The 18,102-nt window shown below is 31.6% G+C and overlaps 1 protein-coding gene across 2 annotated transcripts in view; it reads right to left on the minus strand.

Annotated features, from left to right (window-relative positions):
- The window catches only part of LOC108914357 (TBC1 domain family member 24), an 88,989-nt gene extending 71,394 nt beyond the window's left edge, over positions 1-17,595 (minus strand). The window contains exon 1 of one of the 2 annotated variants that reach the window (XM_023455925.1): positions 17,467-17,595. In XM_023455925.1, coding sequence (XP_023311693.1) covers positions 17,467-17,571 — 105 coding nt within the window. In that variant the 5' untranslated portion in view covers positions 17,572-17,595. The remainder of the gene's footprint in view (positions 1-17,466) is intronic. The other variant, XM_018720167.1, reaches the window with a different exon arrangement.
- Positions 17,596-18,102: the final 507 nt, after the last annotated feature.

The raw sequence follows: 18,102 nt of genomic DNA on the forward strand, positions 1-18,102 counted from the left end.
ACAGTACAGTTATTCAAAAACTAGGCATAATGTACCTGGTGGGACCGAAAAAATTATACACCTATACCAGGTATATCTGGTATAGGTTCCATTTGAATAGAAACAGTTAACTATTCATTCCATTTTGTAATTTTCTAATAAAAGTTGTAGCACCTTTATCGGGGAGATAATATTTTCTTAAAAATCGCAGTAATTCAAGAACTTTTTTCGAGTGCAGTGGTTTAGTTAATTAAAAAATACTCTTTAGGGGATTTTCTAATTTTATAGCCTACGTTACTTTTACATTATTGTAAATATGATATTACACACTGAAATATGCTATTACATACTGAAAATTTTAATATGAAAATATTGTAATTTTGCCTAAAATGTCGTGTGGTTGCCCTTCAAATGCTCCTTAAGAACCGAGTTTTTATGTACCATACTTTCCTGTCCCTGACGAATGTTTCAATCTTGATTTGAAATATTTTTATATTAATAAAATTACATAACTGCCAAGAGGTAATTATGCTTCGATTTTGATTTAGTTCTTAACTAAATACAACCTCTGGTCTACGAAAAATAAAGTAAGGCGGATAACTTTTCCAATTATAAATTCTCTTTTTCTTGGCAAAGGAAATGTGTTTACAATTGATTTATCGACACGCTGAACATGTAGTGTTAAAAAAGGATAGTTTCTATTAAAAACATCAGTTACAGAATGCTTTGTTAGTTATTCTTTTAAATATCAAACTTTTAATCTCTTCTAATTTTCCACATTTCATCTTAATACTGTTAACTGAAAGAAAATTTCCATTAGTAAACTATTTGTGCACAAACAATATACCTATAGCTATCTCCCAAGTTACTCTCCTTCCTCTTTTCTCCATGACCTACTTGTTAAAATTTATTAAAATGCGATTATTCTAATTATTATTTAAATCAATATGAAGTTACGACACACCTTTAACTGGAACATTTAAATATGATTATGATCTAAAATAAATAACCAAAATAAATTATATTCTAGCCTTAGTCATCATCAATTTATGTAAAAATAATTCAAAACTGTGTCTCTAATAGTACAAAAAATATCATTGACACCCAATAGAAATTCGTTAACGAATTTTGGCGAATGCGCCCGTTTCAATAATTTGAAAAGAGCTCACGACATTGCCACGTCGCGTGTCGCGTCGCCGTCGTGTCGACTACTTGAAGTTTCAAAAGACTTCAGAGGAAACTCTGAAACTGAAATTATGTTCTCTGCCTATGTATTTGTAGCCATTGACCTGTGACTTCTCCTGTCTTGGTTTTATATACGAGTTTCCAAATTATACATAGTTGGTTGTGAGCCTCGGTGAAATTATTGCTTCTCTGTAGTCTTGGCCAAAGTATCTTGTTAGAATTTTGCCACTACTTAAATCTACTGAGTGCCCATTGACTGCTCTGTGTTCGCCAGCCATTGATTATTCCCGAGCGAACCCATCTCCCTCTTTGTTCAACGTATACTTTGCCACAAGTACACAGAAATCCTTCCATGCTGTTATATCCATGAAGCCAAAACAGCACTTAGGCTTTAGAAAAGCTGACTCCAGGGCGAATTCATACCTGCTTCTTCAATTTGTTTATTAACGGACACCTAAAGCAGAAGAAGGTCCATTTCGTGCACATTTTTATCAGGTCTACTAAATTATCATCCTTGTCATCTGTAATAAAGTTATTTCAAAACTGCATTAATGAACAGCGACGTTACATCAAAGCTCAGTAGGATGAATTGGATCTAGCTGGATTCCCTTGGTCATTTTCCCGAAGTTCATTGATGACCAAGACTTCTTTTAGCCACATTCGTTTAAGACTTACTTCTACAATTATTTTCTTCTTGGGTGAGACGTCCACACATAACAAATACATTCGTAGCGTCATCATCTACTTCTAAAAATAAGCTAGATTAATGACAACCCAAAACTAGTTGGAAATAGCCCATTAGTGATATTTTTTAGTAGTTTTTTAACATTCTCTCTCCTATTTGGCGTAAGAAACTACAGAACAGCGTTAGAAATTCAGAAAAATCGAAATAATTTCAACTTAGAAATTGTTCAATTATGGACAAATCTACTTTACAAATAAAACATGAATACAGAAAGAGTATACCATACAAGGCAGGGACGGTCTCTATTAGCCTAATTCTGAACGAGAACAGTAAAGATTTCTTTAATCGGTAACATAACGGTTACATTATTATAATTATTAGGATTATTTTCCGTGCTACGCTTAATATCCCCATTTAAATAATCGGAGCACTCAATATTTATGACGGTTCAACCCTGGGAAACAAAAAATGACTACTGTGATTATCGCCATCTTTTCGACAGTATCCAAACTATGGAGTGTAAATAAGGAATGAAGACTCCTATGGGCCGCGCATACAAATTTGGATCTTGTTTTATGACCCAAATTGAAGTTTAGCGAGTACCCATTGTAGCGCTGATGCACCGGATAGTCTAGTAACGAAGTTGCGCTTTTTACGATATCATCTGAATAACCAAGACGTTGACAGTATGTACCAGGTTCGGTCGCTGAAGCAGCAACTCGGCATTGAAATATTTGAGAAACTTGTTCCCATATTTATTTAGTCATACCTATATACAGGTCTAGTCGAAGTAAACGTGGAGGTGGTAGAAATGTATAGGGCCAGTTGAGGAATGCGAGCGTGGGCAAACGAAATGTAGCACAGCTGCAATGGGCCACTGGGCAATAAATCTCAGCTGTTGACAAGTGTTGACAAATTGCCCAGCAGTGCAGTGCAGCAATGCGGAATTTGGTGTGTTTCAAGTAATTTTAATTTTTTATAGGCACCTTCTATTAATCATTGATATTACAATTGCGAAAGGGAGAAATAATATTATTACAACATGGCATTTTGGAGACCTTTTGAAACGGAACAAAACGAAATTTACCATCAATATAATAAAATTGTTCGAGGACATAAATATTTAAAATATGTTGTTAGAAATATAATAGAAATTTTCTACACATTATATACAACTTATTATAATTTTTTTCTTCCTTCAGAAAAAAATTATCAGCTATGTAAACATCGGAAAAAGTATATTTCCTGTTTTGTCGAGTTTTGTAAAAAGTACTTAATAATTGTGATTGATTTACGTGTTAATAGTTTCTTAAAAGTATTCTGCGGGGTGTGACTATGTTTATACTCGTAGTGTCGTAAAGTATTTTCTGTATTTTCTGTATTTTCAACAAGAGTGTAAAGTTCAGAAAACAGAACGATAAACATAAAAAGTAAAACTAGGCTTTTTTCTTATTCTGTATGTTTTATCAGCTTGGAAACTGTCCTATACTATGGAGAAAACTTGTGCAATTAGTGCAGTGAAGAGATATTGTCTTTATCTTGCTTAGATCTAAAATTCTCGACAAAATCTGCTATAAATTCACGGAAAATTACGCATAAAAATACCCCCCTTAATCTTAAATTGGATGATTTGGCAAAAACTCTTTTTTATTTCAAATAAATTAAATACCTTCTATGAGCATTGTTTTCTTTTGCACGTATATATTTAATTACTTTTGATGGAATATTTACGAAATATGTAGTTTCATAGTTACTGATATAAAATTTTTAAACAACCAAAAATTGCCTGTTTTTTTTTATTAAAGTTATTTTTAACATTAATTGCGATTATAGGTTGTATTATATTCTACTGTTGTGTTATTGTTATTAAAAGAGGTGGTTTACGTTTGAAGTTTACAACCTTAATTAACTTATTTTATTAGTTCAATTATAACGTTCTTTATTACCAAACGAGCTAGGTACATATGCTTTTAATGGTTCCATTAACTTTTCTAACAATTAGACCGTTGAACGCAGTAATAATTACACCTGCTATCATTCACCAAAATTAAAGTTATTATTACACTTTCAAATTACTTTTCCATAAAGCAGCTGCTAGAGTACGTACTGCAAAAATATAGCAACTAATTTTGTGGTCAGGCTTGATCTTTGTAGAGTATACTCGTAGATATCTAAATATTATATTTTAAAGTAAGTACTTGTATGTATTTGTTGTTTGGTGTCAAAACCAACTTATACAAGGTGTTCTGTATTGTTACATACAAATTTTAGGAGCATACTGGCCTATGAAATTATGAAGAGTACAGAAACATATTTAAATTCGTAAACCAAATAAAAAGTATCTTATTTCACAAACGATAACTTCAAAATACCCAGCTCCTTGTTAAATACCATAGATAGAAAACTTTGGACAATCTTCGAATGGAAGTTACTTCAGAGCTGTTAGTTTCAGAATTAAGTCTGTTATGTTCCCAAAATTTAAAAATAACGATACAATACATGTTGTATATTGTTTTTCGAGAAGTATACAAGGTGACTGACTGACTATTCATAACTATTTAACCCATTCCTTTAACAAATGAATAAACCCCTTAAATTAATTAATGCCAACGTTCTGCTTTTTCTGTTGTATTTTTTGATTAAAATGAATATGTGACCCTATAACCCGCCACTGTACGAAGTAAATCACTTTCAGTGTTGCCAACTACGAAGAGTGAAAATAATAGGAGAGCGGTATAATAATAATAACAACCGGAAAAGACTGTATAAGTTCAGTTACCACGGAAATTCACCAGGTATCCATTAAGCATGAATAATCACCATACACAAATGGATCCTAAATTACTATACACGATGTAGTCTTTCGAAAATAGTATAAAAATTACCATTTTCCATTTAGGTAATTATCTTAAACTGTTTACATCAAATCAATGTATGTATTATTATATTTCTAATACACATTTATTTCCTACTTTATCAAAGTACACTATAAGCAGTGGCGGTTTTACCATAAGAGCTGCGGAGCTGCAGAACACATAAAATTTTATGTATTTAACCATATTAAACATCAACAAAATATTTAAAGAATCCAAATGTACTCGCGCTAAAATAAATCTAGAAGATTATATTATTATTTATATTATTATTTATTACGACGCGAGCTACGCTCCTTAATATATGCAACCTCATATACAAAATGTGTGCACAGCGAACGATTAGATGCGTCCTTTGTTTTGATTGGCTAATCAGACAGGAAAACCAGTACACGAATATATGGAGTTATGTGGCTGCAACAACGACAGCCACTGCTTCAGTAAATGCAGTAATATTTCGTACGTGGTATGTGGTGGTCTATTTCTGCGAGCGGCACGTGTGAATATTTTCATTTAGGCGTCTACGGATCTACGGATATTATAGTTATTAAAATGAATAGCGTTTCGTTTTAAAAAAAACTTTATTTGGTTCTCTGCCTTATGAGGATAAACTAAAAATAAAAGAAGTAAAAGTTATAAAAAAACAATAATGTATACACAAAAGCAGAGTGGGTGTGCGGGTGTGATTTAAAATATTCACTGTTTTGTTTTCCGTGCTTACTTTTCGGTGGGGATAAAGCATGGACAATATACAGTGTGAAAGATTTAAGTCATTAAGTCTTTAGGTAAAATAAACATAAGAAGTCAGTTAGATTCTGCATATTGGGATAATATACGGAAACATATGAACAGGTAATGAAAAATCGTCATGTATTATTTAAAATCATAGATTGCATAAAATTTTGCGGAGCTTTCGAATTAGCACTTCTCGGACACGACGAGACAGAAAATTCGGACAACCCTGATGTGTTTCGTGGACTCATAAATTTTAGTGTAGATCTTGACGACATTTTAAAAGAACATCTAGCCACATTGGTATGACCGGGATTTTCTGTGATTGTACCGGGAATTAGCTGTATGGTCCCGGATTTCGGATTTGCACGTATAACTCCCGGAATATAATATAATGTACATATATATAAAAAAAGATAAAGAAAAAATCATAACACGCCGAGGAAAATTAAAATTCGTTGAATCGTTGGTAAATTTCACAAACGATTTTTTTTTATAAACAATATTCAATAATTTAATAAAATATATTTAGTTTATTCCAATTTATTATACCATCAGTAGGTAATTCGTAAATGGATATTTCAAAAAGGTATCAATTTCAAAAATCATTCTTGTGAAAATCTGTATTTTTTTTATAAATTCATTGTTCCTTGAAATTCAGAAGTGCCAGGAAAACGCGTGACCTTGAAAATTTTAAAATTTTTAGAGACTTCGGTCACTTAATATCCCGGAATTCAATTCAACAAATGTAACAACCCTAAGCAGAACACATTCAATCAATGTTCACGCGCCACCACTGAATATAAGTATTATCAAACATTAACACAAATTACGTGTTGCCTGATAAAAAAAAATAGGTGTAACTACTGTGCTGATGTCACAGCGATCGCCACGCAAGACCGATTAAGATATAACAAACAAGAGGTTTGCCTGATAATTAGCTTTGTACATAAAGTAGTCTGGCTAATTACTACTTTAGCCGTATATTTGCCCAAGTTGTTAGTAGTAAAGCTCTGTACCTTGCGCAAGATAATTTACAATGTATTAGTAGCAGGGTCATATAATTAAAAACGATTTTAATTCGGTTTATCCCAAGTACGGTGAAACTACCTAAAAAAATACGCATGTTAATTACACACCTAATTAATGGATATACAGGGTGTTCCAGAATAATGTGTACAACGGAAGACCACAGATTCGTGGACTGAAAATAGGCAGATTTAGGCTAATTCACCTATATCCGAAATCACTTCGTCTGGCCGCTAGATGGTCCCAAAGATGGTGAAAATTTTTTGAATTTTGTAAATAACTCGAATACGTTTTAACCGATTTTACTATTTTTGGGGTGTGACATATGACTAAATAAATAAGACCCGTGAAAAGGACAGGAAGAGCAGAATCACGAATGTACGAGCGCCACCTCACAATGGGCCTGGAAAACACGGCATCGTTAGCACTATTTATGTATCGAAAACTGTAATACCAACTTGAACAGAAAAGTAATATTGTTATTAGAACCTATAGAGTTCGCTGAAAAAATTAAAAATTTGATGATATTACATGTATTCTTTCGTGCGGAAGCTGAACAAACTGGTTGCAATCGGTAACTAGCCAATCATAATACAGCATTTTTAAAATTCTTAATCATGATTGGTTCTTTACTGTTGATTTCAATCACTTTGTTCAATACGAAAGAATACGTGTATTGAAAATTAGGTCACAAAGGGGATGTGTTCTGTGGATTAGGTTTGAGGTTATTTCTTCTCTATGTTGTATTCACAGATTAGAAAGTGGTTGTATTATGACTAATTAACTCGTAAGTTACCGTGCTTTTGATAATAATTGTTTTCTATTTTAGACTAAAATTTAATGTAACGCAAGAAGATAATTATAATTGTTGAATCGTTCATCTGAATTGTCTTACTGCTTTTGCTTGTTTTACTTTTTAATAGAAAATGTCTGGAATGATCTCACGTTACTGTTGTGCACCAAACTGCAAGAATACATATTATTTATATACCACAGATACTTCTTACAGAAATAAAAGCTTTTTCAGAGTTACTGCAGAGTGCAGACAGGAAAATGATTTGGATAGAATGTAAACCAGATTTTAACTTCATCAACGAAAAATGTTATTTTTGCGAAGACCACTTTGAATTAAAATGTTTTAGAAATAGTAGGAAGAATAGCCTCAACAAAAATGCAGTGCCAACAATATTTAGTGAATCAAATAGTATATCATCACATTTAGATTCTCTTAATAGTAACGTTTACTTGAAAACTACTCTAGAGTCAGTTAAACAGTTTGTTAGTGAAACATTAGAAAATGCCGAAATTAATAAATGCCAAACATCAATGTTAGATGATTTTCCAGAACCACCATTTAAAAAACCAAAATACACTTATTCCAAATTGCCATCTCTAAATACCACTGCAAGTACTAGTACTGTTATTGTTAACGATACCATGCCGGATCATCATTTATCTAGGTGCCGGATGAAGTAGATTCAAATACTGGTTGTGTAAGTACTTCACATAATACTTCATTTTGTCAAAACTTCACTTGTATGTCGAATAGTAGACAACAAAAAACGGATTTTTGGATTTTTTAATGAATATTAAGTTTCTTTTTAAGTAATGGTAGATACATATGTCTACGTTTCTACTGATATTTGTTACTCATACTATCAGTATTTAAATTTTCGCAGAAAATAATAATCAGTAGTACATGCATCGTACTGATGAGAACCAATATAGTTTGAAACAAATGTATCTAACAATATTTTTCATAAAGAGGGGAAAGGTAAGTATATGTCTATTTTGTATCACAGTAATCACTATTAATTACTAGTAATTATCTTCTTTTCCTATTTATAACAGAATAAATTTAAGTACATGCATTTAAAAAACAACTGCTTATGCATTTTTTAGTCATTGTTTAAAAAGTGAAAACAATAATAGCCTCTTAATGGATATACCTACTAAAAAAGTCAATCTTTTATACCATTATTGTGTGTAACTTACATGAAATGAAATTCATGTCATTGACTACATAATTTTGTAAAAAAAATCTGGTCAATTTTTACATTAGAACTGATATTTTTTTACAAAGCTTTGTAGTCAATGAATATGAATTTTATTCCATATATAAGTTGCACTCTGAATATTATGGTATATTTAAATTTGCCGCCAAGTGCAGCGTAATAAAGCGACATCTATTGCATTTGTTTTTGAACTACATTCTCAAACCAAAGACGGTTAGCACGGTCATTGCAGTTTCTGTTTTTTGTTCCAGCTGCTATTTGTTCACAGGCCGGATGTAAGATGGCTCCAGTTGCGTCTGGAGCAAGTGATGCTTCCAATGAAAGACGAGGAAATAAACACTCTTATTTAGTTACTCATATGGGGTGTGAACTTTCGATCTATATATTTTGGTGTTATACAGAGTGTTTTTTTAAACTATCAACTCTTACACAATGGATGTATGGTGCTAATATCCGTTCATAACTTTTTCCTCTTTCAGGCAATATGACAATTATTTTTTATCTGATAGGTGATACCATTTGGAAGTGTTTGGGCCTCTTGTAGAATCTGGATTAAATGAGCGGTTTAGGTACAAAAAAACCATTTTTTAAATGTCTACATTATGAGTTGTCAGTGTTACGAGAAACAACTACTCCGACAGCTATATGCTCCTACCGGCGTTGAATTATACTCGCAACACCTAGTGCAACAGCTAGGATCGTTTGTTTGGACATTTGAATGGCACAGTCCGCACGATAGATGGAGCCATTTGCGCTCCCGCGTACAATGTCTACATTATCTTACCACCCGTATTACAATACTTAACAAAGTGCTAATAGGCACTGATTTTGATCTTTAAGTTCCTGTACCTGTCTATTCTTACCGAGTATTTACTACGATAAGATATACCACATGTTACTTGATTTTTCGATATGGATACACACACATACAACTAATTAGAGTTAATTTATTTTATTGAGATAAATAGTAAAAACAATCAAATACAATAAAAAATGCTGGAGATAAAAGTAACAAAGTTGATGTTATTAAATTTAGTACAACTATAAAAATTGTTCAAAATGATCACCGTTGTTTCTACAACAAAGTTAAACAGTGAAGAAAGTTAAAGGACACCCTTTGCAATTCCTGAGGGCAATTTTTTAAAACATTTATAGCAATTAAGATATGCCTACACAGCTCTTCTTTAGTGTTAGATGTGGAAGCACACACTGTTGTTTTCAGAGTGTCCAAAGATAATATTCGCAAGGTATTAAGTCTGGTGAACGTACAGGCCAGTTAACAGGAGCATTATCCCTTCTACCCATCCATCGAGGAGGGAATCTTTGTTTCAGATACCACCAGACATTTACAGTGAAATGTGGTGGAGTTCATGCATAAACCACATGTTAGCTCTGAGTGATAACGGCACACCTTCCAATAACTCGGGTAAAGTGTTTTGCAAAAATTCTAAATAAAATTCCCCATTCAGTCTATTAGATAGAACAGGGACAAAAATAATGCTATCAATGCATTGTATTTTATTTGATTGTTTTTTCTAATTATTTGAATAAAATTAGGCACATTGTAAGTAACTCTAATTAGTCGTATGTGTGTGTATCCATATCGAAAAATGAAGTAACGGGTGGTATATCTTATCGTCGTAAACACTCATTAAGAATAGGGTATTTTCACATTTTTTTTTTTACTTGAAAAATAGAAAGTACTTAAGCCATATATAACTAATGAAAACTTTTTTTGTTTAAAAAAAATCGCTATAATAGTTTTAAAACAAATATAAATTTAAGTAAAATATTTGGCGGGAAAAATGCCTAATCGAGTACGACTGGTTGCCTAGACTATTGTGACGTAGGAACTCATATCAACAAAGCCAAGTAGGTACAAGTATCTGTTGAGGTTATTTTATTTACTCCTGTTTTTATTGAGATTTTGCCAAGTTTATTTACTTTTTTTAAAATAATAATTATATAATACAAAAAGTAAGACATGTACGAATCACAAAATAAGTGGTGTTTTGTGCCCGGATGTAAAAATACTTCAATAAGTGCCCCTAATAAAACATTTATAAGTGTACCGCAGAATTCTTCACGCAAAGTTAAATGGTTTAAAGCAGCCAGGCGAGATGTTCCTAAATCAAAATCTACATTTTTTTGTTGAGAGGAAAATTTTAACGTAAGTAAATATCAATTATGTACCTTAAGGACAATGTTCTAAATTTTGAGGTTAATTTGTATTAACAAACTTTTTTATTGTTTTAAAATTTAAAAGTAAATATTTTAATGGTATATTATTTAAATATGTATAATCTTATATATTATTTTATATATGGTTTACTTATTATTGTTTTTTTTTAGCTTCAAGATATGGAAAATTTGGTTCGCTATAAACATATCGGAGGAAAAGTTTTATTAAAACAGGACGTGGCTCCACATATATTTGATTGCCAATAAGACAGAAAAAGAGCTGCATCTACACCACAGCGAACTGTTGTTTTAAGATGACAAAGAAAACAGTTAGTAGAAGAAGCTATAACCTAGAGAATAAGAGAAACAAATGAACAAGAATTTTTACCAATAGTAATGGATTTTGATGGGCCCAGTACAAGCTCAGGTCAAGCCAGGTTAGAAAGGGATGAATATATTGTGGAAAATACAAAAGCAATTGGGAAGGCTAAAAGTGTGGGTATACAGGCGAAACCACATGTTCTGTCATTCGGTAAGCATAAAAATATGAACACATGGCAAATTGTTCGTCGACGCTTTAACAAAACTCTGAGAAGCCATTTCTCGTTTTGCGAATGTACAACACAATCACTGTTAATCACAAAACACCTGATAAGCTTTTAAGAATAATTGTAATAATAATAATTCTCAAATCAAAACTTAATACAAGGCAGGTACATACCTGTCATATGACTTGACATAGACCATCCGCCATTTATATGAGTAATGACGTCATCAATGTCACAACCAATGAGATGATGTTTTACAAATCGTTTTGAAATTTGAATTTTATATAGGTTTTTATTATTAAATATTTAGTAAATTCTCATGAAATAGGTAACTTAAACTCTTTTAGGTGTTTATATACATGTTATACTATGTATTAAAATACAGTTCTAGGCAAAGTTTTGTATATAGAAAACACCCTATTGTCGGGCACAATGATTTAAAAATCATACTGAAACCTACAAAATCAGTGCCTACTCTCACTTTGTTAAGTACTGTAACATGGGTAGCACGAAAATGTAGACATTTAAAAAATAGTTTTTTGTACCCAAATCGCTCATTTAATCAAAATTCTACAAGGGGCTCAAAAACTTCCAAATGGTATCACCTATCAGATAAAAAATAGTTGTCATTATTGCCCGATAGAGGAAAAAGTTATGAATTGTTTTTTTTATTGCCATACATCAATTTTGTAGGAGTTGTAGGTTTAAAAAAAAACACTCTGTATAACACCAAATTGTGTAGATTGAAAGCAAAACTTCATACCCCAAGAATAATCAAAATCGATTAATATGTATTCGAGTTATTTACAAAATTCAAAATATTTCACCAACTTTGAGGCCATCTAGCGACCAAACGAAGCGATTTAGAATATAGGTGAATTAGCCTAGATCTGCCTATCTTGAGTCTACGAATTTGTGGTCTTCCGTTGTACACGTTATTCTGGGACACCCTGTATATAACAGGAGGCATGACAAATTTCAAAATAGATGGAAGAAACTGTGAACAATAATGAACTTGAAGCCGGAAAAATTAAATGGCTGAAGTAAGAAAATCATGTTTCAAGCAAAGAAAATATGATTTATGATCGCAGATTTTTATTTCTATTTAATGTCCATGCTGTTTAAAAAATATGTATAATGTATATCTAACAAGTAGTCACTTCCTTGTTTAAACAGTAAACAACCAGTCAGTAATTTTCGCCTCCGTGTGTACAGTAACAGCAATAATAATTAAATTAGTTGTTGTCCAATGTCAAACGTACAGTAAGTACGACAATTCACTTAGGCATGTGACTATTACCTTTAATTTCATATTTATGAAAATACACTGAAATTAATGATTAAATATTTTAATATAAATCACCTCAGTTTTCGAATATTAAAAGTATTAAAAAATTTTATGTAAATAGAGATATTTCTCAATTCTTCCAATATACGAGTATACCCAAAATAACTTTTATTTAGAAAATAAATAAAACAATCCATTCGTTTCCGTGTTAAATGGCATATCATTATTATATTATAAATATAAAGATATAATCTATTATTGCAAAGTAAACAAAATAATGACGAAAATATAAAATTGTTGTAAATATAAAATTTTCATAACAAATATACATTAATTGTGGATCATATAATTTTAAATAATATACAGTGTGCTCACAGATGGAGTTGAAAATTACGAATTTAGTTTTCATTTTATGGAAAAAAAAATTAGTTAAAAAATTGTGTATGTAAATGGCCCTTTTTTGTAAGAGATCGGGAAAAACTTTGTTAGAAGCAAAATTTAAATTGTGCCAATTTTGGTGGCAATAGGTTTAATTTTGCAATAAATGATTTATCAAATTAACAAATATAAAACTAGATTATCATCAAATTTGGTACATAAATATTAATTATAAACTTGACGTATACTTACAGAAAATATAATTTTTACTCTTGACAAAGGCTACACAATTTTGCAGAAATTAAAATATGTAACAAATTATTTTTTAACCATATAAAATCGTTTTCCAAAATTACCAAAACTTATTTTTTTCTGTAATTCATATCCACAGTTCTTTGTCGTGAATACCCTGTAAATATTTAAAACGGCACTGTTATATTTGAACAAAACAAAACAAAAACAAAAACAAAATTATTTTAACAAAAATGTATTTTTTTCGTAAAATGAGAAATAAACAAGTTTTACCTCTTTTCAACTCCATCCGTGGACACACGTACCTTTCTATCGAAGAAAAGATGGTAAAAACCATAGTTTTAAGAAATTTCTGACGAATTCAAAGAAATATATAAAAAAACTATTTCGAAGGCATAAACCAACTTGTGTTGTTTTAAACAGAACATCCTGTATACTTTCATCTTTTTTTTAATTCTCTCACTTCTGATTACAATAATATATACATGTCATATATTTGTTTCGATTGTTTGCACAATATTTTTGTTTATTTACTAATCCTGTACATACTTAAGATTGTCATAAAACCACTGCGTGAGTGTCCTCCGCTGTTAAATTTACTAAAAGCATGTTTAAGTTCTCTAGTAACAAAAATATTTTTATAGAGATATTTTATAATACCATCATCCTGTCACAAATAACATATATTCCAAACAAGTTTTTTTTCTTGTAATGCCCTGTTACCCATCTCATACTAACTTCTTTCGATATTTTTTCCCTTAAATCACATAAATTGCTATATTTTTTATTATTCTATAGAAGTGTCAACAGCAAAAGTATAATATAGACACGTTCTGTCTATAATCAGTATGTTCATGTTCTTGTACGATTTAAAAGCTTATCGCGAGGTTTATTCCTAAGCGGAATTTTTATTTTAAGGGATAAGTTAAGGAAATTACGAAGCTTTTAAATCGCATGAAAACATGAACATATGTGTCTATTTATCATACTTTTGCTGGTGACACTTCTATAGAGCAGCCATATTCCACCCTTTTGTGGGTTTGGGGTTTACACAACATTGTGGGTTTTATGAACTCCTTGGTTTATTTTTTTCTTTCTAGTGCATTTTAATAAAAGTTTCATTTTTAAAATATTTTTTTTTTACTTTTCATTTCATTTATTTACACCTTTTTAATAAAAAATATTTCTCAATCTATCCATTTTAAGTGACGCCTCTGCTACTAACCGTTGAGGAGTGCCCTCGTGAGAAGCATCGGCTTATTTCTGTCATTTTAGTGTATTGTCATCAGAACTGAACAAGCATGCAAAATTTCAAAGTCGTAAATTAAGAGGAAGTGGTTCAAAATTGGCTTACAAGATTTGAACTAAACATACAAACATACCTACATGTGAAGTTAAATAAAATCTTGTAAAATATGTTTAAAAATATCTCCTTTGTTTTATGTATTTTTAGTCTAATTTAGTATTTTTTTTCTAAGTACAATATTTAAAGATCTAATTAGTAAATTTAACAGTGAAATAGCATAAATTTGTACTGATTCCATAGCAATCATAACATTGTGGAGCGTCAGTAAATAAACCAAAATATTGTGCAAACTGTCAAAGCAAATATATGACACTTATTGACGTTGATTACGCAAAGTGGCGTATAAAAAGTGGTATTTAAGTAATATCTCATAAAGAACAAAAGTCACTGCAAGCGAATTTTTGTGGTATGTAAGATAGATATCGTAGTACCAATTATTATGTACCAATTATACATATATAAATACAGATCCTAGAAATAAAAGACAGTAGGATTAGAGTTTTTAGAGAATTTCGCATCAATATTTTTTACAACCATTATAACAAAATTTCATTCATTGATTTTTTAAGGATAATGATTTAATTTTTTTATTTATGTATACAATTCTGCATAAAAACTATCTCTTGTTAATTTTCCTGAAAGTTTATGGATTTTAAATAAAACGAGAACATCTAGTTACTATCCTAAAACTTAAGACTTTATTACACCCTTGCACTCTTATACGACACCTTTGTCTAATCCTATACCAAAATTGAATTTGAAATAACTTTTCTTGGGATATTGATCAAAAACCAACTTATACTGGCAAAGGAATATTAAGCTGTCAATTACTTCAACTCAAAACTAACTAGCAACAAGCAAAAAATGGTAGTTCTATATGATAAAAATAGCAGTATAAATAATCCTATGTTTGATTTAACCACGATAATTTTTTAATAAGTTATCGATTAGGTCGGATCATTACCACTTAAGTAATAAAGTCCCAACGCTTCGCACATGACGTCACTTCAGTGGTGACAAATGTATCTGTTGGTAAAACAGTAAAATGCCCTTGATAACCATATATTGATTTTTACTCCCTATCCTATCTGGAAAACATAGACAAAGTCTTATAAATATAGCTAAATTTTCATCATTTTCCTCCCCATTACTGCCCTCGTACTTCCACCCTGTGGAATACCCGGATCACTTCTATTCGACGCTGAAACATCCAACATAAACAAAGACACCAAGAACACTCCGATCGGACCATCCCTGCGCTCAGCGATCACGACCAAACACTTGTTACACTTTGAAAGATTATACCCCTTATACACAAATGTTTTTTTCTAATAAATAACGTTACACTGTCGGTTCCTTATACATTTTCAATGTTAAAATATTGTACTAGGTAACGATTAAATCCAATCTTAAAACAAAAACTTAGAGTCGTTTTAGGGAATACACTTACTGACTGAATATTCAGTGGCGGCTGGTGCGGAGGGGCTCTAAGGCGCCACCCGCCCTAGGAATTCTCATAGTAAAAAAAATAATTTAACATGTCATTTAGATAATTAAATAGATTAGTCTTATGAAAAACATTAAAAAGAAAATGTTAAATTTGTAATGTGACTTGCTAAATCCATTTGAAAAACACAATACGTAAGTTCCTCGTAGCTCGCCCCTTAATCTGTAAAGTGTTTACCGCGGTGGTCATGGTTACCGTCGCGCAGCAGTGAAAGACGGAGTAGGACTAGCGCATATTTACTAGGTATGCAGTTTGGGTTCTGTTTTGTTCACCCGTAACCAAATAATAGCTATTCACCGCTATTTTTCTTATTAAACGCTATTTGTTTACGTGTGATGTAAAATTTTGTTACCTACGTATTATTTCTTATCCGTTTTTTAAAAGATTGTAAAAGTTTAAATTAGATTGTAAAGACAGAATAGCACTTGCACTGTTATCTAATGAAAAAGTAGGTAAAAGTTTATTTCGGAAGCAGAAGAATGACCTTTCACTAAAAAAATAATGTTTAGCACATTTTCCTTACATTTTAATAGTACTTAAAATAAAACTACCCAATTATACTTGATTTTTTTTCAATACTTTGCACCTAAATATTTCCGCCCACCCTAGTATCAAAGTCAAGAGCCGCCACTGATAATATTCTTTAAAACAATGCAAATGACGATTCTCAGTTGTTTGATGAAATAATGTCAGCACGTGAAAATGCTGAGCACCATGACTGACACAAAACTCCATCTATTGGGGAACAAAATCACGAGGTTTATGTTAATTTTCTGCCGCTTTCTTTATATAAAGGGTCGGAAAGTCCCCATGGTTCATCGGCCGTTACGTGAGAGTGATAAAGAAAGTCACAGAAATCCGTACGATAGAGAAAGATGGCTATAATGAAAGCGTCTAATAATCACCGCCCATTTCGCTCTTCCACAAATAAGATCCACTTCTTATTTGTGGAAGGGCGAAATGGGCGGGGACTATTAGACGCCTTCATTATAGCCATCTTTCTCTATCGCACGGATTTCTATGACTTACTGTATCGCTAGAGATAACAGTTATTGAACTAGCCCAGCAATATACCATTAATTCACGATTAACTTCTTCGCCCTACGCCCAACTTTTTTACAATCTAACTTAAGTTAACGAAATAACACAAAATGTTACAATAAACACGTATCACACACAACAATTATATGTATAATTACAAAATGATTTAAATTTGCATTTTACAATTATTATTAATCCGTAATCTTTGCCGAAATTATTAAATTAACTATGAGCTCACCGAGTTTCGTTATTTACGATTAGACTAATTAAACCACTGATAGTGACGTCACTACGGCATAGCGCGTCAGATGTGAGACCTTACATTATTGGTGGTAATGCTTATATGGACACGTTATATCAAATTCTTCCTCGAGCTTAATTTTTTTTAAAGTAACGATTTTCACAATCGAATAATTCATCAATTAAGCGGTTCCTACAATAACGTGTTACTACAAAAAGAAACTTACCACATGTTTTTTGGATATCTGCATGACAGTTTTCCATGTCACTTCGTATAGCAGTTTTGTTTGTGTGATGAACGTTTTCTCCTTCGACGCTACCAGGCTCGCCATACAATGATAACATTCTTCCTCTGTAACAAATGGATTACAATTAAATAAGCCTCAATAAAAGTTTAAATTTATCTACGGCTACATCCGAGTTATTTTTAACGTGCTTGTTGTGAATAATATTTGTGTGCTACATTGTGTAAATATTTATAACCGCAGAGTCTAGTGACATCTAATAATCTAATAGAGAACGGAAGCTTAAATATTTCTCTAAAGATTCTTTCTAGTACGACGATGTACAAGTGAATATTCTTTCTATTTTAAGGTGTATACACCTACACATATTTTTTTATATTTCGGTTTAATTTTGAGCGATTAAATAATTAGTTATTATTATAGGAGTGCTACGAGTGAAGTCTTTCCGTTTTCAATTGAAGAACCAAGAGGTTGGCAGTATGTACCAAGTTTGGTCGCAGACGCAGCAACTCGGCATGGAAATATTTGAAAAACTTGTTCCCATATTTATTTAGCCATACCCATATACAGGTCTGGTCGTCCAGTTGAAGAATGAGCGCGCGGGCAAACGCGACACAA

This window comes from Anoplophora glabripennis, unplaced genomic scaffold (genome assembly GCF_000390285.2).
Source record: "Anoplophora glabripennis isolate ALB-LARVAE unplaced genomic scaffold, Agla_2.0 scaffold985, whole genome shotgun sequence".
NCBI lineage: Eukaryota > Metazoa > Arthropoda > Insecta > Coleoptera > Cerambycidae > Anoplophora > Anoplophora glabripennis.